General features: G+C 37.5%; 1 protein-coding gene across 2 annotated transcripts in view; it reads left to right on the top strand.

Moving 5' to 3' along the window:
- CNTNAP5 (contactin associated protein family member 5) overlaps positions 1–26,603 on the top strand; it is a 253,462-nt gene that overhangs the window by 130,558 nt on the left and 96,301 nt on the right. For both annotated transcript variants that reach the window (XM_090143720.1, XM_090143721.1), the window contains exons 9-12: positions 3,993–4,257; positions 6,890–7,039; positions 7,432–7,603; positions 25,262–25,368. In XM_090143720.1, coding sequence (XP_089999846.1) covers positions 3,993–4,257; positions 6,890–7,039; positions 7,432–7,603; positions 25,262–25,368 — 694 coding nt within the window. The remainder of the gene's footprint in view (positions 1–3,992; positions 4,258–6,889; positions 7,040–7,431; positions 7,604–25,261; positions 25,369–26,603) is intronic.

A 26,603-nucleotide genomic window follows, 5' to 3' on the forward strand; every position in this document is an offset into this window, starting at 1 on the left:
GACATTGAACTCAATGGAATTCTCAGATGCCGCATCATAGCTGGAGTTCCTAGCAGCTGTGTAGAGCTGATCATCTTCTCTAGGGATTATAATCTTCTTATCCCATTTTCTAGCCAATGAACATTTACTTTTCAGTTAAATGGGGTTCAGTTATAAAATTAAGTGTCTGCCAGAAATCTTGCATGTGCCTTGGAGAGTTCCAGAACTGCTTCCAATTAAAGCAAAATGTTCCTGATAAGAAGCAGGTTTAGAGGGAACTGTTTACTTTTCTGATTAGACCTGCTGGAATAATTTCTTTAAGGATATAATTCAGGGCAAATTTAGCAGTTTTTGTAATTGGAAACTGTCCCACTTGCGAACGAAAATTTGCTGCTATTTCTTTTTCAAATGTTCGTGTTACTTTCCCTAGGAAGGCAGAATCATAGAATGTCTTGAGAGGGATCTTTAAAGATCATCTAGTTCCAGCTCAGCTGTTTCTTATTTCCCCAACAAGCTGGCTGAGGGGACCCTCAGGATAGCAGCCTATGAGTGCTCGCGAATGGAGAGGATGGCCACTGGCCTACTGGTGGAGTGTGCCTCCCTTCTCATGTTTCCTTTCTTAATGTGCCTGTTTAACTGATTTAAGTTCCCCTGAACAAGTTGGTTCCTTTAACTTTTCTTTTTCCCAACTTCTTTGGCTGGCTTTTAGCTCTAAAATTATTTTTTCATAGAACTGTAGAATTTCATATTCAGCCAACTGTCCATCAGTACACCAAGGTCCCTTTCCATCAGGCAGGTTTCCAGCTACTCTACCCCAAGCCTGTTGGGTTTCCTGGGTTGGTTGTGATCAAAATGCAGGACCTGACACTTGGCCCTATTGAAATTCATACAGTTTAACTTGGCCCATCGATCCAGTCATCTATCCAGGTCCCTCTGTAGTGCCTTTCTCCCCTCTGGCACTACATCAACACTCCCTCCCAACCAATTTTGTTTTAACCTACATCATTGTCATCTCAATCCTTTAGCAAGGGTAACAAAATTGCCTTTTTAAAAGAAATTCTAACTAACAATCTGGAAGCCAAAGCAAGAAATCCCCAAATGTACAGAGAACATCGCAGCAAAGGCTTTGTGTGTTCCCACTTGCTTACTCTTCTGGCAGATGGGATCACACCTGTGCCATCTATTTTTAGTCACAGGGGGGCTGCAGTGCCTGAAGTCTCTGCTGGATTAGCATGGCAGGGAGACCATACGTTCTTCCAGAACATCCCAGCATGGGCCATGGGTTCACTCCACACTTGCTTTCAAATCCTTTCCCGCAACAAGCTTCTGTGTAGTGCAAATGACTAGAGAATGTTACTGAGTTTTGGAAGAAGTTTAAGACTAGTTGCATATATTGAGAACCTGATATGAAAGCAGATGGAAATTTGGCCTTGCATTTCGGCCCATGCAAGTGCCTCAAGGATAATTTGCTGTAAAATCTATGATATTATTACAAACAGCTGAAACTATACTTACTACTGGCTTATTTTAAGGTCATTTGAAAGCTTGTTATGCATTGCAAACACCTTTTTTTCATCTCTAGTTTTCATTTTCATTGACATCAAGTCAGTCCAGTCACAATTTGTTCTGCTGGTAGGTAAAATCTGCAAAGAACTTTGAGACAAATATCCTGTATGAATGCAAATTCTTCCCTCCAAAATCTTGCAAAGCCTCCCATTGCCAGTTGAGTGAATTAGATACTTGAGTGCAGACTCAGCATTTAAAATTTCCTCCAAGCTCCAATATTGTGTATTTATAAGATCTGTAAATGTCTTTAACTACTTTGTCTGGAGATACTTGAATCACTGTAAATGTCTAAGATTCTGAAGATTTGTCATCACATTTCAATTTTTAAACCTTTAAAATGCTCTAGAGAAAGTTACCTTTATTTGTTTATATCTTTGCAGCTGACTGCTTTCTGTAACTTGTCTGTCTATCATGAATTTGATTGAAAATGGAGGTAGAAATACAGCAACAGAAATAACTACAACAACAATAAAGAAAAAACATCCAGGGGAAAAAAAAAAAAAAACCCTCTGGTGTCTCTTCTGCAGAAAAACCCAGCGGGTAGCAGAAAAGGCTGAGAGAGTAAATTTCCATTTTACTTTCCCCCTGACTAATGTTCAAATAAGTTTGGATAAGCTCTGGATTGTATTTCAAAACTCATTTTAACGTGATATACCCACAGATACCTTTCACATTCTTAAATCTTCTCTGTAGCATTTGCCTAACAAGGCAGGGAATACATAAATTGATATAGATATATATCTGTCAAAGGTTGTTTCATGCAGAGATAAACTCAGTCTCTTTCTGGCACTTTATTTATTTCCCATTTTAGAATAAAGGTTAGAAAGACATTTGAAAGCAATAGGGAACTAGTTCCGTCAGCTGTCTTAGATTTCAGTAAGGAATTCCCCAAGTACTGTACAACTTCTACACATCCATCAAGTGCTGTTCATTATAATTATCCTGTTAGAGTGAGGTACCAGCTCTGATGAGAAGTGGTACCACGGAGAAAGCTGTTTACCCAGATGTTTTTATCAGATTCCAGTTGGTATTTTAGAAAGGCTAGTTCAAAGCAACCTGGCTGCAACACTTGCCTGGAAGTTCTTTGAAAGACACAGCTCCTTGAACATATTCTGTCTTTATATGCAGGTAAGGTTTTATTGTATGGCTTGAATGACCTGTTTGGGTTATATGCAGTGGCTGAACAAAACAGCAGAGTTGGTGTTTTACCAGCACGTATCACTACCAGAGTGATATATGCTGGTACAGATTCTGCTCGTAGCTTTGAGTAAATGTGGTGGCAGATAGCACCATTGTTTCAGAGTTGAAAGACTAAGGTAATCAATTAAGCTTAGTGTTGAAGTGATGTTGGATTTCACCATTATTGCTGTATATGTAACATTTTAATATTTCCTCAAGATTTTCCCTGTAAGTAGTGAGACCTAGCATAGGTCAAGAAATCTAACAAATATTGTTTCATTCCACTATGAATACTGTATTTAAGTGACGTCTAGTTTGAATTTTCTTATGAATTTTGAATTTTTTTTTGTAATAATCATTTTTAACTGTGTTATTATTAAGTGGACTCTTGTTATTTAGGAGTAGCATAAGGCTGTGCCAGATCCTTTATAGGCTGTGCCACACTGGGTGAATGAAAACATTACCAGTACTGCTATTGCAGGTTATCTATTGAATATTTGAAATATAGCCAAACTTGCCTCATGTTTGGCCCCTTGCAATACGTTAAAGTGAATATGGGAGACTTGAATTTAAGTTTTTATGGTATCAGCGTAAGTAGACAAAAAAATATATTATACAGGTATGTTTTAGCTTATATTTAGAATATATCTTATATTTAGAATATATATTAGAGTCTATCTAGGAGGTTTCCTGTGCATTTGAAGATACTTTTTCAGCTGCCTCTTTCTTTACTCACAGCTGTGTAATCCCATCAGTACAAAGCCAGTGCAAGACCTTTGTATCACATCCTACAGTATGTGAAAGTTCAGGAAAATTTGCTAGCACTTCAGCATCAGTTCTTGAAATCAGCATAGTTCCAAATGACATATATCTAAATTTGGACTTAAAAAATTTGAAATGAAAGGCTCTTGGAAACACGGAGCAGAGACAGCCACATGAAGATGATCTGTCTGGGCTAGAACTGACATGCTGCAAATATGCCCATCTGCACTGAGGTGCGGATCTGATACAGAACATTTAGAGCATGTCTAAATCCTTCTAAGAACTCAGATTTTTGTTTTATGTACGTATGTATGTATTTTCTTTTTGAGGTGAGAATACAAACTTTCACATATGTTTTTCTTGGACAGATACATACCCTCATGAGATCCGAGACTTTGAGTAAAAAAAAACCATTTCAGCCTTTAGCACCATTAGAAATCCAATGAATTTATTTAAATATGATATTTTTAAAGACATTTAACAACTTTGCTTTTTATTATTTGCAGGGGAATGTGACCTTTTCCTGCTCAGAACCACAAATTGTTCCCATCACCTTTGTCAGCTCCAGTAGAAGCTACTTATTACTGCCTGGAACTCCTCAAATTGATGGGTTGTCAGTCAGTTTTCAGTTTCGAACGTGGAATAAAGATGGCTTACTCCTGTCCACCGAATTGTCTGAAAATTCAGGATCTCTTTTGGTTTATCTCCACGGTGGGAGATTGACACTTCTTATTCAGAAAATGGCAGAAGACCCAGTGGAAATCAGTGAAGGTACTTTGTTTTTGTTTTCTCTTACCTTTCCCTATTAAAACACCAAGGGCTTGACTCTGCAGGAAGAAAGGATAGCAAAGTGAGGAAGTACTGTACATTCTTTTTTGTTTACAAATTGTTTCTCACTTTTCAGTGGTAGAACCATTCTGTGTAGTTTGAGATATATCTGAATATGGAAAGTTGGCATCCTGAGATCTTCAGGCTAATTGTGCTTGACAGTTATCTTAGTCGCTGTGTTTTCTAAGTCATGCTAAATCTTCTTCAGTCAGGTCACATGAAGACCTTAATGCTACTTGTCCTCATAATGTGCTGAAGTCAGCTGGGAGCCAGCTTGGCAGCAGTGCCTTTCAGCACAAGTTAACACAGCTTCAGAGCTAATTTTCTTCCTCTAACTGTTGCTTTGTATGAGAATACTATCCTTTATGCACTGCTCAGAGAAAACTGACCATAGGCTTCCTCTCCTCCTCAGTCCATCTTAGCTAGTTTGCAAGCTGTTTTGTGCAGCTGGAGAAATGCAGGTGGGTGAAATTGGGCTGTATCTCTGGCTTAAAATTCAGAAGAAGTTGCTTGTAAATGCTAAACATGAAGTTGTGCTTTGGCTCCAAGAAACAAAAAGAAAATTTCAGACAGAACAATCAGAGTGGCCCAGCTGCCATCTCAGTGTGACTTGTGTATGCCATACCGATAACCTGAGCAGAAATATTCTGTCCTAGGGCCATACATATCCCATACTGCTATGCACCTACACTGAGTGGGAGACCTGTGAATTTATTAACACATAGACTGAATACTTGGTTCCTAAATGTGGATGGATAATAGGCTGATGGAACTCAGAGGTCTGAAGAATAATAACAGTATTTTCTAAAAGAGCATCTGTTTAAAAATATGTAATGTTAAAATATTCCCAGTGCAGAATTAAAGAGGGCAGATGTGTCTACTAAAAGAAGTAAAGAGAAAATCTGACGGAGCTGTCAAAGCTGAGCTGTTCTGTATGTGTGTTTCATTCCCTTTTGTAAAAGAAAATGAGGCAGCCACAGATCTATCCTTATTCATGTGGATTGTTACAACCTCAGTTTGCCACAACTAAATGTTGAAAATGGAGTTTCAAGCCTTTATTGCAGGTCCTAATGAAATTGTTGACAAAGCTGAGAGACAATGCCAATATTTGGTTGTATTTGTTTTTATGTAGTTCTGAAATTATGAACCTGATCCCAATCTTTGGTGCCATCCAAAACACTGCTAAACCGCCTACTTACACATGGAAAATATGCAAAAATTGCAAATGCCACCTCCTACATATGTTGGATTCTCACAATAGACTCATGCATGCTCAAGAATGGACCTGGTTTTGACCCAAATGTAACCTGTTCTGTCATGACATCTTTTCAAATTTAACCACCATATTTCACTTCAAAATTGACTTGTTCTAGCTGAAAACTCATTCACATTTCTCTTGGAAATTGCTGTCTTATTGTATGAAAATTGTGTCTGCGTTAGCAGCCATTTCTCTGGAAATTGTCTCATTTCCAAATTCATAATGAAATGGCTTTTCATACATTTAACATCCACAATTTTTTTTATTTTGTTTTGAGCTGATCTCACACCTCTTTGTGTCACTGAGTGCTCGTTTGTTTCTTCTGAAAGCTACAATAACGAAAAATATCCAATTAGAGAGGGGAGTAAATGCTAATTGTCTCAGCCTGGTCTCAGTGACTGCAGTTTGATGATAGCACATGTCGAACTGTGTTACTTTTGATCTTCACTGCTGTATGTGAGTTTATAACTTTGCTCACCGGTTTTCCTGGCTGTTTGAGTAGATGATGTGGAGTTTCTTTTTAGCTTAATGATGCTATTTCAAGAACACTGGTATACAGCACTTATTTTCAGAATAAGGAGAGAGGTTATTTCACACTGTGCGTAAGTATGTAACAGGGAGAGAGGTTACTCAGTACCATAGTCTCCCACTTCCCTTTGTAGGTTTCTGGACAGAGCAGAACAATAATCCCAGCTCTCAGAAAATCCATGTAAAAATCCATAAAATATATGAAACTTTGGTACATCTTTCCAGTAAGACTGTGTGCTAACTTCATGCTGAAATGTTTAAAGGAAAGGTTTTAAGAACAGATCCTACTGAAACATATTTGAGGTTGTCAGCTTTCATGTAGTGACTGAGACAAGGAATGACCTTCTCGGTGAATCTAATCTCAGTCATGTGCTTATTCCCAGAAATGCAACAGAAATCTGCTCTGCATACTCCAATGAGCTACTAGCTTTTCCTAATTTACTCAAAGTAGACCTAATCCCAAAAAACATTAATAATGTGCTACCATAAATGTAAAGAGCCATGCCAACTTGCTGAGTGCCTGCAGTATAACTAGCAGGTTGAATTAATATGATCTGCTTACATGTTCTCAAAAACTATCCCCTTCTTGGGCCTTTTCTTCTGTGGCAATTTACTTCCAGGAGTAGAGTTCTTTCAAACTACCAGTCAGAACTGCGTTGGATTCTGCTGTACTTTTATAGTCACAAGTTGGAAGCAAAGATTTGAAGTATACAGTTATATCCAGATCTTCTATTATTGTCCTTCATATTTGTTTTCTTTTTCTTTTTTTTTTTTTTTTTTTTTTCCCAGGCACCAATCTCCATGATGGGCTTTGGCATTCACTTAACATCAATGCTAGAAGACATCGCATTACCCTGACACTGGATAACAATGCTGCCACTGCTAACCATGCAACCACTGTCTCAAGAATCTACTCAGGGAACAGCTACTATTTTGGAGGTAGGTTGTTTCAGATGGACACATGGCAGTTTTTCATGATGTAGATTTTCAAATGCTGATCACTGAGGTCTCCCAGGTGTATTCTGCAACCAAGTGCAAATTTTGTAATAACTGATTTTTGACCACCTATTGTGTTGCATACAGTGTTGTGAGAAGATCGAAAATCTTGGTCAGAAGAGGAGGGGGGAGAGAAAGAGGGAAAAAAAACTAACACAGCTGTAAAAGTGAACTAGCCAAGGAGTAGCTACATAGCTGTGTTAGCCATGTTTGGCACAAAAAGCACTCAATATAATGAGCCTTTGAGCTCTTGCATTAGGAAATCCCAACAGGAAAAGATAAACATTCCTATATCCTTTTCTGCTTCTTTTTTTTTTTTTTTTTTTTCCCCACAGGATGCCCTGACAACTTCACGGATTCCCAATGTTTAAATCCCATTACTGCTTTTCAAGGCTGTATGAGGCTCATCTTTATTGATAACCAGCCCAAGGACCTCATTTTAGTTCAGCAAGGCTCCCTGGGGAATTTTAGTGATTTACACATTGATCTGTGTGACATCAAAGACAGGTAATTATTGTTTTCTCTTTCTTTTGTTTGTTCTTTTTTTTTTCATCCTAGTGGTTTATAAATACAGATTGCATTAAGTGAAAATTCTAATCTGCCAACATTACAGATATTAGGCATAATAGATCTGCTAATAGAGAATATCATGGCAAAGATAGAAAGGACTGGAGGGGAAATGATTTCAATTACATGAGGCTCTCTCCACATTGACTTGTAGGAAATAGAGTATGCAAATCCAATAAAATGCAGTTTGATAAAATGATTAAATTTTATGCATAAACAGCGTTTGATTGCTTTGAAGTTTTAGAGAGAAATGAAAGAAGGAAAAATTCTTTGATTCATCAGAACATGTCATCTTACTATATTAGCTGTTTTTGTTTATGCAGAACATCTATAGTTTTTCTTGTTAGCCTTTATAGCACATTTATTATGAAGATATCATAGAACCATAGAACAATTTAAGTTGGAAGGGACCTTTAAGTTCATCTAGTTCCAATCTCCCTGCTATAGGCAGGGACAACTCCCTGTAGACCGGGTTGCTCAAAGCCCCATCCAGCCTGGCCCTGAATGCTTCCAGGGAGGGGCATCCACAGCCTTGCTGGTCAACATGTACCAGTGTCTCACCCCTCTCACAGTAAATAATTTCTTCCTTTCATCTAGTCTAAATCTACGCTCTTTCAGTTTAAAACTATTTCCCCTTGTGCTGTTGCAACATGCCCTTGTAAAAAGTCCCTCTCCAGCTTTTCTGTAGGCCCCCTTCAGGTACTGGAAAGCTGCCATAAGGTTCCCCCAGAGCCTTCTCTAGGTTGAAGAGCTCCAACGCCAGCATGCCTTTGTAGGGGTGGTACATCTTTCCAGCCCTCTGATCACCTTTGTGGCCCTCTTCTGGATCTGCTCCAATACCTCAGTGTCCTTCTCATGTTAGGGGCCCCAGAACTGGACACAGTACTCCAGGTGGGTGTCATGAGGGCAGAATAGAGAGGCAGAATCACCTCTCTTGACGTGCTGGTCACGCTTCTCTTGATGCAACCCAGGATGTGTGGTTGGCCTCCTGGGCTGTGTCCCCACTTTGCTGGCTCATGTTGAATCTTTCATAACTGACAATGATGGTACACCTTGTTATGGCATACAATCAGTATGGTACAGCTCATCTTAGCATATCGAGCGTTTGGTAGGAAAATGTTATGATGAAATATCTGTATCTACCAAAGAGATATTTCATATTTGTTACATACTAATACAAATCCCTCCTAAGTTGGAATCTGAGAGGAAGCCCAGCTTTTCTCACCAAAGACAGACTGTAAATAAACATTTTTTGTGTATTTTGTATTTTCTCCTTTGCTTCCTATGAACTTTTAACATTAAATATTTCTTCTGGAAATATGTACTCTGAAGTTAGTTTATGGGCTAATAGGCTCTGGTTTTCTTTGCTTTTAAATCTGACTAAGTTGTAATAAATGAAAATTAAACTGTTGAAAATTTCACATTTCAAATAATTAAGGGAGTAGTAAGGATGTTCTGGAAATAGGTTGGGAACTTAGGCACTGAAAGCAGTCTTTCAGACATTGCTTCGAGAACTGGAGCTTCAGGCTGATCTATGTTACTGCTTTCTATAGAAAGGGTCGGATTGTTAGAGTTACCAGAAAAAGTGTTCTTTTTAAGCCTCTGTTACGTGAAACCTTTGTACTCATCTCTGTATGTTTGTGTTTGTTAACCTGAGTTTGTTAATGGAGAAAATACTGATTCTATTCATCAAATGACAAAATTCAGGCAGATGTGAATTTCACTTAGTGTGCCTAGAATGGTAGACTGAATTTGCGAGGTGCAGTTGATTTAACAAAACATAAAAATATAGACTTCTCTAGGAATTAAGAGAAAAGAAAGAATTTTGCTTTTTTCTTGGAAGAACAGATTGTTTAAGATTAAGTGGGCCATTTGATGTAAATTTGTCTGTTGAAACAGAAGACTCTTCTGGTATGTGGCAGAGGAGTTTTGAGGCATCTTCGTGCTTTCATTGTCACCGGGTCTGGACTGCAGTGTAAATCAGTGGTGCTACTCTAGCTGTCTTCCATATTGTCAGTATCCTAAGCATGGCAATCGTAAGTCTGTGATCCTGCCATAAAACTCCTTAAGGCGAAGATACAAACATAATAAGAAAAGTGGGTCTTTATTTTACATAATGATTGTCTGGAATATATTACATGCATAAAAAAAAGCTATACATGATCTAGTGAAGATTAAAGTTGTGTCTTACAGTACAATTCTCTGGGTAGGCTTAAGTTTATGTCTCCACTATATGATCTAGGTGAAAAAGAGAGATCCAATTAAAAAAGAAAAAAGAGGGTTAGAGTCAGAGTTGACAAAAGTGATTCTTTTATAGCTGAATTCAGTATATCAGTGCAACCGCCCTGAAGGGGAAGAAAGAAGTCTGTAGTGTAAGGAAGTACAGTACCGAAATTCAGAAATTCTCCTGGTAACTGAAAGGCATGAGCATTGCTAAAGCTTGTGAGGATTGCAGTTTTCACACTTAGTGAAACACCCAATGTGCTCTCCCTGCCAGGAAGCTCTAATAATTATACTGAAACAGTTTTGCGGGGAAGAAAGAAGGTAGTTTGTTTTTTTTTTTTTTCTGAGTCATGTTGCAGTTTTCACTAATCTGGGTTAGGATCCTGAGGTTAAAGTTACAAAATTGATTTCAAGAAGTTAGAAAAGTTGTTCTAAGAGTCAGAGGGTGAAATACTGCTGGTGCAGAACTGAAGTCCAGAGTGGTCATAGAAGCAGTAGTTGGGAAGAGATATAAAATTAAAAGAAAATACAGAAAAGAAACAAATCCTCTGTGCTATTTGTCAGCACAGTTGATCCTAATTCAGTCCTAGATAGTTAATCTAGGAAAAGACTGAAAAGAAAAATATACTTCTTACTAACCATTGTTAAATGGTCTAGGTTCTACAAATCTGTATTATGGCCTAATTAGTTACAACAAACTATACGTTAAACATCTGGGAGAAGAATTTAATTCAGAATTCTGCTAAATTGGAAGTCTGCCTTGCTGTCCAATTTAGCATAGAATCACTGAATCATTAAGGTTGGAAAAGACTAGTAAAATTGCTGAATCCAATCATCAACTCATCTTCACCATGCCTACTAAAATACATCCTTCCATCACAACAGCTCTTGGCTTTTAGGAAAGTTGGGTTCTAACTCCAGGTGTGCTATATGTGGCTGCTCGTTCCTGTTATATAAGGAGTGTTAAATTCTGTAAAAGCCCTATCCACAAGAAATATAATCTTTCTTAATTATAAGATTTATTGCTATGTGCACTGTAAAGCACATGTTTTTGTAATTTTAACGCGTGTGGGAATTATGTTTCTTAATTAACATGTAAATAGGACATTTGTCTTAGTTATCTGTGCAAAAAAAGCTCTTTGAGGAATATGCTGCTATTTAGAAAGCAATTTGTTTGTTACAGAGTTGTAGGCCAAGCTCACTCAGACCTGGGCTCTGAAAGCAATTCTTAGGCAGCTCGCTGCAACTTGTGCTGGCTCTTAAAAAGAAAATGAATAGGTTTATTTTGAAAGATGACGACAATCTGGGACTACTGCTGATGCCAGCAGTATATTTTTGAGAAAGCATCTAATTGTGTAAGCTTATTATGCACACACTGGGATTCCCGGAATAAAGCGATGAGCCTCCATTAATCTAAGTGGAGCGATTTGAGGGACCAAACCTTAAAATCTCATCACTTCATCTCAAGTATTTGAACTATATGTGTGCTCAAGTGAACTTTGGGCGAATGCCTTCTGTCTTCCTCTGCTTGTTTTTCCCATCCTTCAGTAGCTTTTTCTGGGAGATAAATGCTGTGATGCTACCTGAGCTATCAAGGAATACACAGAAGAAATTGATTTGTCCATAGGAATATTCAGAGTTTGGCTTTCTTTCCATTGGTGTCTGAATAGACAGTGCCTTGTGAAAATGCTTTTGCAGACACAAGTGAATCTGTTGTCGTTGATCCTGCTTTGCCAGAGACCTCCAGGATTGTCTTTCAGCCTCAGCCATCCTGTGAATGAGATCACCCAGTAGACACTCTGGTCCTGACTGAATGGGCCAGGAGGTATACGGGAAAGCTGGAATTAGCAGATAATATGCAGAAAACTCACTTCTCTGCTTTCAGTGAGACGTTAAGACCTTGTCTGAACAGTCTGGAGTTCAGCACAGCAGTCAATATGGCCTTTCATCATCTTTCTGATGATCTGCTATCTCCTATTAAGAGACTGCCTGTTCCCAGCCCTTAGCTGCAGTGTCAACATCATTTATGTTCATCCTATGACAGCTGAAGTTGTTTCTGATTTGCCGCCTTCTTGTTTGGTACCTACACATTGCCCTTAGTCGACACATGCTGTGCAAGGAGGGGCATCCCTAATTGGTTCATATCAAAGCTGTGCCTGCTCCACAAAGCTGTGTCCCTTGAAAATAGTGTTATATTCCCTTTGCCTCCTTCAAGGCAAAGTTCTTGTTTCCCAACACCTTGTGGAACAGAAAAGTAAAATCTGCAGATGAAAATAATTTTGCTTGTACTAGTGTGCTTGTAAACCTCTTGGCATGACTCCCTCTGCCTGTGTGCATTTAATCCATCTAGCAATGTTTTGTTTATAGTAGGTGTATTTGCTGTGGTTGTCCAAATACGCAGATTGCTCTGTGTTTTCTGAGGGTGTTGCAAAGTGTGGTGCTTATACTTCTCTTGTTATGAAGCATTAGATGTCATAGAGTTTTCAATGCATTTATCCCCGGGTAAAGAAAAAATGAGAAAACGAGATAATATCCCACTAAGCCAGAGAAGCCTGCTTCATATTTAAAAGAAAGTGGATATGTTACATTTTATCTCTCTTTGTTGTTGCCTCTTCAGAATTTCTCCTTGATTAGGAGTGCAGATATGCAGCCGGGTTTGTTTGCTTTACACTGAATTAATGAGTGAGAAAATACAGTGTCTTGCAGCATGGTACAGAGCAGAAAGTAACAAGGCAGAGATAAAAACATGAAGTGAAAGTGCCATTAAGTCCCCAAATTCAAAGACTTCTGAGGAGGGTAAGAGGTGTCTTTGGGTATCTGTGCATACTTTTGGAACAGTATGTGTCCAACACTGACCATTTCTGACCAAAAGTCACCTAGTATAGGCCTTAGCAAATAAATGGAACTTCTCTTTGCAGATTTATTTTCAGTTTAGAATAAGATAAATTAAGTTCATGAATATAGGGACCACACAGCCCTCATTCTTGGGACTTGGCACTGTGTTTTTTTGAGAAAGAAGGTATCTTATGAAGTAATATATCCAACCAAAAAGTTTACAAGGAAAAGCTTGACCAAGAGAAAGCCTAATGAGAACAGAATGATGCTTTCTGTCTTTAGTCTTTAATCTTTATTTTTTATCTGTTACAGTTTATTAGCACTTTCACTCCTAAATTTCTATTTTTGTGAAAATATTCAAAGCCTGAACAAAATAGAAATAGAAAACATCTTCTGCAAGAAAGATTAAGTGTGGTTCTTTAACCGGAAAAGAGATTGCTGAAGGAAAGCATCATAATGGGCCACAGGGGTAAAAGGCTGCTGTGCAGAAGGGACTGATCACCTTCTCAGCCTGGATGTATGGAGAACAGCCATGGATAGGCTGCCTGCAGAGACTGACAGGTCTCCAACACTGGAAGGCTTTAAGAACAGGTTAGGTGAATCTGTGAGAAACAACAAACATGGCTATAAATAAATAAAATAGATGGATGGATGGATAGTTTTGGGCCTCTCACTACAAGAAAGACATTGAGCACCTGGAGCGTGTCCAGAGAAGGGCAACAAAACTGGTGAGGGGTCTGGAGCACAAATCTTATGAGGAGCAGCTGAGGGAGCTGGGATTGTTTAGTCTGGAGAAGAGGAGGCTCAGGGGAGACCTCATTGCACTCTACAACTTCCTGAAGAGTGGCTGTGGTGAAGAGGGGTTTGGTCTTTTCTCCCAGGCAATGAACAGCACCCAGGGAAATGGCTGCAAGTTGTACCAGAGGAGGTTAGGTTGGACATGAGGAAAAACTTTTTCTCTCAGAGAGTGGTCAGGCACTGGAATGGCTGCCAAGGGAGGTGGTGGAGTCGCTGTCCCTGCCAGTGTTCAAGAGGTGCCTGGATGAGGAGCTACGAGATCTGGTTTAGTTTGCGGTAGCAGTGGTAATGAGAAGATGGTTGGACTGGATGATCTTACAGGTTGTTTCCAACCTTGTGATTCTATGCAATGATCCTGCCTTAGGGTATAGCATAGACTTAGTGATCTCCTGAGTTCCCTTCCAGTTCTGCATGATTCCATTGCATTTGTTCAGGCTTCTGCTCCAGCTAGAACAGCTGTGGCTTGTTCTTTCTTCAGGGGAGTCTGAAATGTCAACAGCAAATAATATTGCTTAAGGGAAAAAAAAAAAAAACCACAAAAAAAATGTAGGAAATACGTCAGGAATTCAGCTCAGAAATTTTATCACATACCTGTGAGAGCTCATTTGGGATGCATCTCTCAGATGGTGTAAGGAAGTGCTATGGAAGGGGAGCAGACAGCCCTCAGGTAAGGTATTGGTGAGGTTTTTTGGTTTGTTTGTTTGTTCTTTTATAACATGACAAGTATGTGTTATACATAGAGTGTAAGGAAATGGAAGAGCGAGAACACTTTTTGCTTCTAACAACACATTATTCTTATTGGTACCTATAGCATGATGTTCTGTGAATGGCAGAGTTTGTTTCTCCTTTTTTCTTAGGATTTCTTAGTGGATTCCACGATGTTTAGAATGAGGATGCATCTCAGGCTGTATGTTTTCCTTTGATGAACACTAACTTGATTCCTTTCTACTTGACTCTATTTTCATGAGATCGTGCACCTTCTTGGACTTTATATGTCTGTCCCTCTTACAGGTGTGGTCAAAAATGAAGTTGAGAAGTTTGTGAGGTGTTAGGAGGAGGCAGGGGCTAAGACACTGGACAATTATGGGAACATTTGCACTTTTGTAAATCAAGCTAACGACTGTGTATTGATGTTAACATCTGTGTGTTGATCCCTTCACAACCTCTGTTGCTAGATGTAGAAGAAGCACAAATCTAGTTAGATGCATTCACTGACCTCAGCCTTGGCCTGACCAACCCTTTCCAGGAAGTATATTCTCTTCAGGTCACTTGGAGTTGATGCTGTGTGCAAGTCTTAAGTCTATCATTCGGGTCATATGGCTGTTTCTAAAACTGATCCTCTGCTCTTATGTGTGTCACGAACTGTTCTCTACAGGGAGAGTTTAAATAGGCTGGCGCTGTTCTGTCTAGAGAAGAGATCTAGGCAGAGTTGTGCAATGAGGAACAGCTTGAAGAATGTGAATAATAAACAGCTATTTGCTGCTTCTCACAAGTCAGATCTTACACAGCATAAAAATGGGTGTCATTAGATGATATAAAGGTGAAATATAAAGGAAAAGAACAAAAAGTCATACATGAAGCCTTAAGGTGCAGATTGGTGGAAGCTGGACAAGTGCTCAGTGAAATGCTCTTAAACTCACTTCATCAACATTGTTGATCCAAAGTGAAGTCTGAAGAGAGGTAATCATAAGACTGAAAAGCTGAAGCTCCTTACATTTTAAAAACATTCTTTTTGCTGGTGGACAACTCTTTGTACTTCAATTTTTCAATGCAGAAATGCTTTGTCAGAGCTGTGCTCATTTCAAAATATATTGAATCTGACTGTGCATTTTATTAAGTAATGATTCTTTCTACGCTGTGTTTTCTCTTTCTGCATGGCAGTGGGTCAGTGGGTGTGTGGATCTGTCTCTATATGGATGACAAACAATGGAAAGTATAGCCTAGGAGAAATTCAAGCAGCCTCTCAATTAAAAAAATAAATGAAATGGGTAGGAATATGCAGGTGCTGAGAGCTTGGCTACTCTGTTGAGAAGCTCTGGGATTTCCCTTTCAGCAATTGTTTGGAACACCAGATTTTTGAACTAGAAATACTAGCTTCAGTCCGGAAGCTGAGTTGGTTGTTTACAGTAGCTGGCATCCCATTCAGTTAATAAATAGAGGAATATGGGCTCGTGAGATACTGCAGCTCAAGAGTTGTCATGGATATTCAGAAAATCATGCCAGAAAATCATTAAACCTCAGTCCAGAAAGAGTCATTTTCCAGTACTTCATCATACGGCACAGATGCTCCCTTCGGGCTGCGCAAGGCTTTTATAGCAGATGGACCCCTTGGTGTACAGCAGCAAGGGCTGAGGTGTTGCATGCAGCTTGAAGGCATGGGTTCATTTATGTAATACTCTTACTGCGTGTAATGGGATAAACTCTGCTTTGCAGTTTTAGTCACAAAGGAGAAAATTCTGTTTTCAGAAGTTCTCAAAGAGGTCGGATCTGGCATGGTTTCTCATACCAGCTCCTCCAAATTCTCTAAAGAAACCTTCTTTAGAAGCTCTGACTGCAATTGTGATAGTTTGCAGCAGACAGCTGTAGTGAGGAAAAAAACTGGCTTCATTTCCTATGAGTTCCAATGAGTTCTTGTTAAACTAGTCTGGTCTGCTCCTCAAGATGGTGCTAGGTGAATCTTGATTCCATCAGGATTTTGAGAGAAGAATAAACACATCCTTAAAAACGATATTGGTTTCATTAATGCTTTTGAACTTTTCAAGCTGCATCGGAATGGACATGCTATTTGGGTTGTCTATTGACAGAGAAATCTCTGTTAAAGAGCCTGGACTTTTCACACGATTCTCCCTTCCCATGAAAATGCTTGAAGCTGTTGACTTCTTGATAGCAAAGTTTAACTGGACAGAGGTAGGACTGTTGAAAATGGAGAAGCACAATACACCCATTTTTGTATTAAGTTTTATGCACCATTTTTGCTTATGTATCTGAGACTGGATAATCTTGGGATTAAGAAAGGCATTTATCTGTTGAACCTATCATTCATAAATGAACTATGAAGGTTAGTCAGAGCCTCCTTTTCTTTAGGCATGAATCCATATGAATGCATAAATACCTGCATTTCTGTTTGCTATAGGTACTTAATCTGATTGCTGCAGTTAGTGTTGATTTTACTCTGATGAAGTTTTCACTGTGTTGTCCTATCTTTACTTGGCTGGCACCCTGCCCTCACTACAGCAAATGCTGACAGTACTTGTCAAGGACAACAGTGAGACCTTCTCTTCCCTTAAACAGCCTAAGGGAAACAAAACAAACAAACAAACAACAACAACAAAACAAAAAACCCCACCACCAACAAAATAAGAATCTCAAAAAAAGAACAGGATTCGTGCTAAATCCATTGTGGTGCAATGGTGATGGTGTGTCTTGCAAAGCATCCTGGGAATTCCAGGGATTTGCAATTAGGAATGCAAACTTGACCTCAGACATCTCCTTACAAATCCTGACAGTGTTCATCACTATAGCATCAGCAGGCGGACACAAACACGGACTGCTGTTGCCATCCTTATTAAACAAAGATTCAACTGCATATTTCAATTCTCCTAGCAAATACAAGTGGAGAAAGCAGCATGTGATATACATAATAATTACTGCAATGGGATTGGCATTAACAGTTTACTTCGTTAGGGAGAGGCATACTGAGTTGATTCATGAGTTTTCATCTCTGTGCTATTTGAGTTATAGAGCACAAAGAAGTGGAAGCAAATAGTGTCCTTTTTTCCCTACCCTTTTATCCTTGGCCGTGTTTTATCTGTGAAAGTTCCTCATATTTTCTAAATAAATTAGCTTCAAGTGTTCTTTTTTTCTTGCCAAATAGGGATGACCTTTTAAATCCTGCTTTTTACATACTTAGTTTGTAGATTCCATTAGATTTTATTATCAGTTTTTACTTGTAAGAAATAATAATAATTTCTGACTTTTTCCTTCTTTTCTTTTAGTACTGAACTTAATGTTTCTTTGTGTGTTGTACTGTCAAAAGTATCCCTGGGAAATTAATTACTATTGCAGGTGAAGCAGGTTAGAATAAATCCGATAAAAATACAAACTCTTTTCCCATTCTTCTAAGATTTAATGTATGCCCTAGAGTCAAAATCTAACTTTATATGATTTTTTTTAATTGATCATGCAAATAAGAAAAAAAAAAACAAACTATTTAGTTATGCCCAGTGAGTTTTAATTTGTTTACTACAGTCCCACGGTAGGACTGAAAAAGTAAGCACATGATATAACATTCACTACCTTCTGAATATCTGCAGTGCATCTCATAAGGAATAAAAAAAAAAAAAAATTCTCATCCATTCTTATTCTCTCTCCTGTTGCTGTTTTCAGTATTTAGTGTCTTTTCTCCAGAGATGATAATTATTTCACAGCTCGATTATTTTTTTCCCCTTTCCAAAAGGTCCTCATCCTCTTAACATTTCCCTTTTTGGTTTTATAGCAATGAGTCAGACCTTTTTGATCCCACTCCTTGAATTTGGCTGGTGATCAAAACCAAGATGAGTTGACATAAAAAAAAAAAAAAAAAAGAAAGAAAAAAAAAAAGGATGTCATTCTTCCCCTTTAATTTTTTTATTATTATTATTATTATTCTGGATAAATTGAGATGTAAATTTTAATTTTGCCAGTCTATAACATTGTCAGTAGAGTGCTTGAAACAGCACATCTTCAGATGCTTGAATACCTGGATATTTTATTTTAATTATTCCACTGAAATGCTACGGGGTCAGATAATTCAGGTTAGAATTCTGTCAGTTCTCTGGATGATTATCTTTCTCCTTTCTTTTTATTTGTCTTGCCTCTTTCAAATGTAGGCTCCAGTGGACATGTTTACGAATAGCATGTAAGAACACTGAAGATCCTTTCTGTTTCTATTTTAATGAAAGAAACGGAAGACAGGACTTTAAAGATTTTCTCCTCCTCCTATTTATTTTGGTTCTTTCTAAACACTGACAGTTTGTTCTGTGTGTTGCGAGTTCAGTATTGTTAGAAATTGCTCTTTTTCATTGAAGTTTCCTTGAAAAATTTTACTTTTTCCTCTTTATTAAAAACAAAGCAAAATAATGGTAAAGGAAGGGAAGGGAGGAATTCCTTAATCCGAACTATGCTATATGATGGGAAAGCATTAAAAAAAAGTATGTTAATGACTTATTTGCTTGGAAGAATAAATGTACATTGGAAAGGGAAAAAAAAGAGTTAGAGGCAGGAGAATACATGGTGTTCTGTGCAAATGAGGAATCCTTTGGTGTCTTTTCCCTGTTCTATGTTTCTACATCACCAGTTAAACATGCAAACATATGAATTAATGAAACCATAGAAGGTTGCTCATTTTGCAGTATGAGTCTTGGAAACCCACTCAACAGCACACGAGTTTTAAGATGGAGGGGTAGGATTTTCAGTAAAACTGAGCATGATTTAAGTAAATGAAATCAATTTGAGCCAACCCAAAATCTTGGTGTCAGATTTTAAATCCCTGCAGTTCTGCAAAACATCCCCACATCTTCTCTGGTTTAATCTAAAGTTTAAACTGTCTGTATAGTAAAGCTGGTGACAGAGCTTCTCTCTGGCTGCTTAAAGTCTGACTGACAAGTAAATGAAATAAAACCATGTGAAAGAATTCCCTGCTGTTGGTCTGGTATATAGGCTTTGTACTATCAAATGATTTCCTTCTGTGGTAATTATGAAACAAGAATATGCTTATAGTAGGAAGTTCTCTGTAAAATAAGCAATCACACTGTAAGTTGCTACCTCTGAAGAAGAGGCAATTTTCTGACCTTTGTCTATAATATGAAAGTTAAAATTCAGTTTATTTGGATGATGCAATGAATCGATTTTGCTTATCCTGAGTAAATTTTAAAGATTTTTGTTTTCCCTGACTTTGTTTCATACATGCAACTCCATCTGCAGAAAAAAAAATGATTTGAGACCACTAATGGTGCGCTAGTCTGTAGATATACTGTGCTTCAGAGCAAAATAGGTTCTTCAGACCCACATGCTGCATTCGTATCCTACATCTGAATTGTGGATATACTGTAACTTAACTTAGTCCTTTTCTTTTCTAGATAAGTTTAACTATATATTTTTTTTTCCATGTGAAATAAGAAAATAGTATTGACTTCAAATCTCAATTATGTGGTGTCAGCACAAGGCAACTAAAATCTGATCCTTGAAATGTGTTTAGTAAATGCTGTAAGGGCTAGTTATCAAAACTAGAACAGCTTTTGTAGATACTTTCCTGTATATATATGTGACCTATAGATGTAGATATAGGAAGATGGTGAAGTTGGAGATACTTACCTTTTGTATTTGATACTAAGTGGAGAGCCTCTCCATTAATGCTGCAGAAAGGGTTGTCACTGAATGAGGCCCCTGTGTAGAAAGAAGGCAGCTGGAAGGTCGATAGAGGGCTTTTGAAGTGTCATTCGAAATCCAACTGGCATGTGACACTGAGTTTTTAGGGGGGACCTAAGTAGTGTTTGCTCCCACTGTTAATCATGCAGTGTGCAACCCTGTGCTCTGTTAAAGGCTAACTGTGGGTATGTACATATAGTAAAATACCCTGTCCTTGTTTGTTAGTTTGTTTGATTTTTGCAGATAGCTTTTCTGCTTTTGCTTTGTAAAATGATGAATTCTAAATGGAACAGCTGTCTGTACAGGATGGTTTATTTGTCCTTTTTTTTTTTTTTTTAAATTTTCAGATTTATTCATATAAAAACCTTTCTGCTGATGCCAAGCCAAACTGTCAGCACATTTACCTCTATTAAAAATGTAGGTGTTCTGACAACAAAGCAATGAAATGCTGAAAAAATGCCTTTTATCTAGGCATGGATAATAGGCTTTTTTTCTCGCATTTGCATCAGTCCCTGAACAGCCTCCTCCCGCAGTTCTAATGTACCTGTGGGCAGTTAGCATCAATTTCAGATCTACTGAATTTTGGTCTCTTGCTGGTATTCAAGTGTAGAAACTGAGAACCAAATTGTCCAACAATAGAAGGTGTATATTTTAAAAGTTTTCTTATTAAAGTTTTGTAAATCTCAGAAATAAGAAAAAAAACTATCTTTGTGCCACATTATTCTAATGACCCAAAATGCTGCTCTTCAGGTAATTTTATGTCTGTTAAGTATGGTAGAGTAAATGGCTTCTAGCATGGAAGAGAAAAATCCTTTGTTCACGTTACTCTTGTTCTTTTTGTACTCTTTTCTTAACATTATATATTTAGGGGGGAAAAAAAAAAAAAAAAGATGGCTTTAAAATTTTAAAAATGAAGTATGCCACAACAGTTTTTTAAAGTTGTACAGTTTTCTAAAGCTGAATGAAAAGGATGAACTTGGGAAGTACAGTAAGGAGAACGTGCACTGAGTTAAAACAGATCTGGAAAGCACTAATTCTTTGCTGCTTATATTAATAAATAGTACAGAAACCAAGAGAAAAGAAAGAAACAATGTAAGTGTTGAGGCTTACTATTTCATCATTCCCTCTTCTGGTTTGAGTAGTTGTCTTTTAGTTCCCTTTAGTTAAGGAGATCTAGCTCACAATATTGCCACAAATGGACATCTAGAGAAAAACAGGAATGGCATGTACTTCTTTTGGGGTACTTTCTTTTCTAATGCAGTCTAATCTTCATTTGTTTGCTCTTTGGTAAATCCCTGAAGTTGATATACTTTGTCAGTGTAGTATTTTTTGCTTTCATCTTACCTTTCCCTTTCAAATACTTGTTTGGAATTCCCTTGCATCCATTTCTTATATCCAAAATGTACATTGGCAAGGATTTTCAAATCCGCCGTTCCACTGAGTAAGGCAAAAAGTTGTGCTCTTGTCATTGGTCTGAATCTCCTGAATTTAGTGGGAAGACATTATCAGAGCAAAAGTAGATTGTTGTGATAATATCATGAGTTTCATTGTATGTCCATGCCAACTATATAAAATCATCACTGTTAATATTTCATGTTGTTGATTTTACATGAAATAGCCACTGCCCTGAAATATGAAATCATACCGAAAGGATGGGGATTGGCAACAATTTAAAGCAAATGCTGCATTGGAAAAGATGCTTTTCACTTCTGTGTCTTTTTTTGTTACTGTATTATTGAGTTGCCTCAAAATGATACAAATTGAGTATCTTAATATTGGAAGCATGCCCTCTGGTGTGTGGTTTTTGTGGTTTGTTTTTCTTTTTTCTTATGGTAGATTTTTCTTCCTCTCAGATTATATTTTTCTTTCTTTTTTTTTTTTTTTTTTTCCTCTTTATTTGGGAGGAATACAGAGTGGTGTAGTCAGGATGTGTTGTGCTGATTATAAAAAAAATCTGTGAGGTGCTTATTGAAAGTACCAGCTTTATTTCCAGTCAAGTGTAGAAATATGTAGAATCCCTTCAGCCTTCCCACTCAAGTAATTTTGCCATTGTTATTTCTTCCTCGTTCCTATCAAAGGGCCAAATTTTGCCTTCTCATATCTATGTGGCTTGTGCTTTGAATTTAAAAGAAGCACATACATTTTGGAGATGTTTCTTCTGAGGATAGTGAATGTTTTTGTTCAGGCTTTCCTTAGTGCTCACTTAGATGGCTAACGTACGTGTTTTCTATCTTGACTGAAGGAAGAAAAATTTTATTTGGCTCATTCATTTATTTATTTTAATAAGACTCATTCACCATGAGATATTTTATGAATTAATCTGGAATCTGGAAGATCAGAGTCCCTGGACTGTCATAACTTGTCTTAGGCAAGTCATTAAATTTCAAAGTGTTCCATTTATCATGCTAACAAAAATTCAGTCAATTTCTGTGCTCCTTTCAGTTACAAATAGGTCAGAAGCTGCTTGATGCAAATTTTTGTCTATGGAACCTTTTATGATACTACTGCGATCTTCACTAGAATTGCTTAATTCCACTAAAATGCAAATATGAATCTATACTTTAAATATATATGTGTTTGAACACTTCAACATAATGATCCAGAACAATAAGCAAATAAAACGACCTATGATTTATCCATGCCTTGATTAATTTTAATCATAGCTATTTCTTAATTTGGACTTTTCCAATAATTAGGATAAATTTTGTTTCTAATGAGAACACAACTGCTCACTTAGAATGGGATTATGGTAATTATTAGAGTTGCAAGGAAATTTGTTCCATAAGCTCTTAGAGGGGTTAGTTATCTGACCAAAACCAAGATCAGTATGGTTGGTGCTAATTAAAGCAAATAGACTAGGGAATAAAAAAAGATTTAATTGTGAATTTATGAATATCATTAAAAGCTTACATGGCTAGTTTAACTTGTGTGTTATGCATTGTTGGGGGAAGAAAGAGCGTCTGCATTCATAAGACAAACAGAAATGAGAAGTGACCTTCAATTTTGTAAAGCCCTTATAAGGAAGTTGTTTTAATAGAATAAACATGGCTAAGCCTCTGATATGAGCCTTTGGCAAACCACAAATGACTAGTAATTAGCTCTATTGTGTGGGGTTAATTAATAAGAGATAGCTTAAAAATAAGCAGAAAATATGTTTATCCAGTACACTAGTAATGTAAATTATGATGATAATAAACTGCTGGTATGTTTTATCTCTTTGTAGAGCTTTATAAACATCAGCCACTTCTTGTCTTCAGCACCCTTATGTGAATATAGCTACTTCTCTTTTGCAGGTGACATAAATGCATGTATATCACCAAAGAGCTGGTAGAAGTAAAGGCAATATGCTGAGGGCAAAGGCAGGCATGACCAAAGTGTAAACATGAGCAAATTTCTCTTCCAGGCAGAATTTGTATATAGATAGATAGATAGATATGTCACTGTAAAGCTATTAAGCCACTGTATTTCTTCTTCAGCCTCTGGGAAAAAGCAGATGGGAAGGTGCTGTTTTGAGAGATCTTGCACCAGCCGGTCCTCCCTGTGAAATTCCATAGGCTGCTCTTGCTTCTTCAGAAATGACCCATAGTTTAAAATCTTCTCCATTGCCAAGATGAGATGTAACAGGAGAGGGGCTACCTGAGCTGTCACTTTACTGGCTAGATGATTCCCCAGCATACAATTGAAGACCAAAATCTCATCCCTTCTCAGATTGCCCTGTCAGGATGAGCGAAGTCAACAGCTTTGCTCATCCCTTCTGTCTGTTCCTTAAAGTGTCTCAATAAAAATCCTGAGCAATGGTGTACACTACAGACAGACAAGTTGGACTTTTAGATGCACGTTCTTACTTCCCTTGCAGTTCAGCTCAGGTTCAACATCGCAGTTTTCACCCATTTGTTCCTTATAACATTGCAAGAAACTCCCTGATTGAGCAGGAAAACTAGGCCTACATTTACCTTCTCTTTCCTCATCCTATATTTGAGCCCAATGATTAGTAGAAGTTGTAAAGTTGATTTTCATAAAAGCAATATAACTGCCTCAGTAGGTGTTAATGACAGTTATAAATAACATATTCCCATCTTGAATTTCTTATGTCTCTAATGTTTGAATAATAAATAATGACTGTATTGATTAAGCAACAATAAAAGTGAAATAATCTTTGACATGATATATTATCTGTGTAATTATATGACCACTAGTGACACGTCAGTTTTCTGTTTCCACACAAGTGCACTTGAATTGTCAGGATTCTCAAAGAAATGTGTTGAAAGCCACAATTAAAGACAACGTGCACAGTTAAATGCAAAAAAATGTTTGCTTGGGATGAGATAATCTCCAAGAAAGTCAGGTCTTCAGCTAGTACAAATCGAGGTAGCTTCAGTGACTTTGGCTCTTGCTAACGTTGCTGAAAAATCTGGACTATAAAAAGGATTTTGAAGATCTATTTACAGCCAAGGAGACCCTAATGAAATGTTGACATGTGTGAGATGGATTGATTGTCCGTTTTCTATCTACCCATCACAATTGAATCAGTGGTATAAATAAGTTACTCAGCATACAGTGTAAAAGAGATTATCTAATATACAGTAAGGGGAAAAAACTAAAAGGGAAGAAAAGATGAACAATGCAATAAGCTCTGTTACCACATAGGCTGGTGTAACTCCTTTACTCTGCCTGCATTTACGCTGCTGTTGTTCAGATCAGCATTCACCTCTTGTCTTAGAGATTGAATTTATCTCCCACAGCTTTTGTTTTTGCTCACATCCCAAGTTGCATGCTTCTATGCCACTTTTTTCTTTTAATAATTTGTTTTGTAATAATACTTTGGAGGCATACCAACTGAAACAAGGAAGAAAGAATGCAGAACTCATAATTGAAGCATATTTTCCCCTTCACTTTGGAGATTTCCATGTCATTTGCATTACCTCAAAATGTAATACAGCCTAATTTCAATAACAATCCCTGTTTAATGAGAGAACTGTGGATTCTTCTTTGAAACAAGATTTCAGGAGCATTTTCACCTGTTATCTGTACTCTTCATCTGTTCTCAAATAGTTTGTGGCACTTTTTGCAAGAGAGTGGAAGACAAGTTGAATATTTTTTGGAGAGTGATCTTTACTTGCTTATTGAATTTATGAAATGTTATCGTTAGTGCTTGTGTTTGAAGTGAATCAAAGATCAGAGGAATAAGTAATTATTTCAGGTACTACACAGCAGTACAGCTCTGGGAAACTCTTCCACAAATGGGGAAGAGGGACAGTTCTTTTTGTGTGTTTTGTGTGTTTTATTTTTAATGAAATATGTATAATTAATTACCTTTTAAAAATTGTCTTTAATTAGATGTTTGCCTAACTACTGTGAACATGGAGGAAAATGCTCTCAGTCCTGGACCACCTTTTACTGCGACTGTAATGACACTAGTTACACAGGGGCAACCTGTCATAATTGTAAGTAAACCCACATGTTCAGTGTTTTCTGCTGGTATGTCAAAGTGAACATAAGTCAGAGAGGCGTTTTATGAGAGACAATCGTATATCGTAGGATGCTATATGCTCTAACATATCTATAACAGGTCAAGAACTGGTCTAGGAATACCCACGGAAATCCACTTGTACATATGTTTATTTATGGACAAATATTTTGGAGAAAACAAAACCTAATTATTTTAACTGTTTTTCGCATTCTTTCCTACTTTGTCCACTGATTTGGAAAATCTTGCTTTCATTTATGTTGCATACAAATCACTGGCATGTTGGTCATTCATTACATTTTCTCACTGGTGACAGTACAAGGGGAAATGGCCACAAGTTGATCCAGGGGAGGCTGGATATCAAGAAAAAGTTCTTTACAGAAAGAGTTGTTAAGCACTGGGATAGGCTTCCCACGGAGGTGGTTGAGTCACCATCCCTGGATGTGTTTAAAAACTGTTTGGATGTGGTGCTCAGGGACATGATTTAGCAGAGGCTTGTTAGATTTAGGGTAGTATGGTTAAGCTGTGGTTGGACTTGATGATCTTGAAGGTCTTTTCCAGCCTGAACAATTATATGACTCTATGTTTCTTTGAATTTAGCTAGGCTAAATTCAACAAGTGATTTTAATCTCTTGTTGGGATTTTAAGTCAATTTTGTCACCAGTAATGAATATCTGATATAGCAATTACTTGCTTTTCATTAGTCTGTCTTCTATTGTTATTTTGCACCAAATCTGTAGGCCAGTGGAGGGTATACGTGCCATCATTCTTGTATGTTATCTTGAAGATCAGGTTGCAGACATTTTGCTGAATGATTTAGATTGCTGCTATTAGCAAGGATACAGGATCTGAAATGCTGGCAGTACATGAAGCATGCAGCTACTGAAATCCACAGCAGTAAGTATTAAGGTGATTGAAAGACTTAAAAAAAAAAAAAATGTATTAAATGCAGCACAATGGTAATTCTAATAAAAAAATATGTATATAGAAAGGAGAAAATAGAATAAAGCTAACTAAAAGGAAACAAACAAACAAAATGAATGCAAAACTGGAGAAAAGGGGTGTGTAACAGTTCTAGTAATACAGCTATAACCTCTCCAGGTGTTTGCTGAACACTGAGGTGGCAGATAGGGTGAGACTATTTCTCTGTTAAGATAAAATGTGAGATTAATTTCTCTGTTAAGATATAAAGCAGAGGAGGAGATATTCAGT

This window comes from Phasianus colchicus, chromosome 7 (assembly GCF_987193195.1).
Source record: "Phasianus colchicus chromosome 7, bPhaCol1.hap1.1, whole genome shotgun sequence".
Classification (NCBI taxonomy): Eukaryota; Metazoa; Chordata; class Aves; order Galliformes; family Phasianidae; genus Phasianus; species Phasianus colchicus.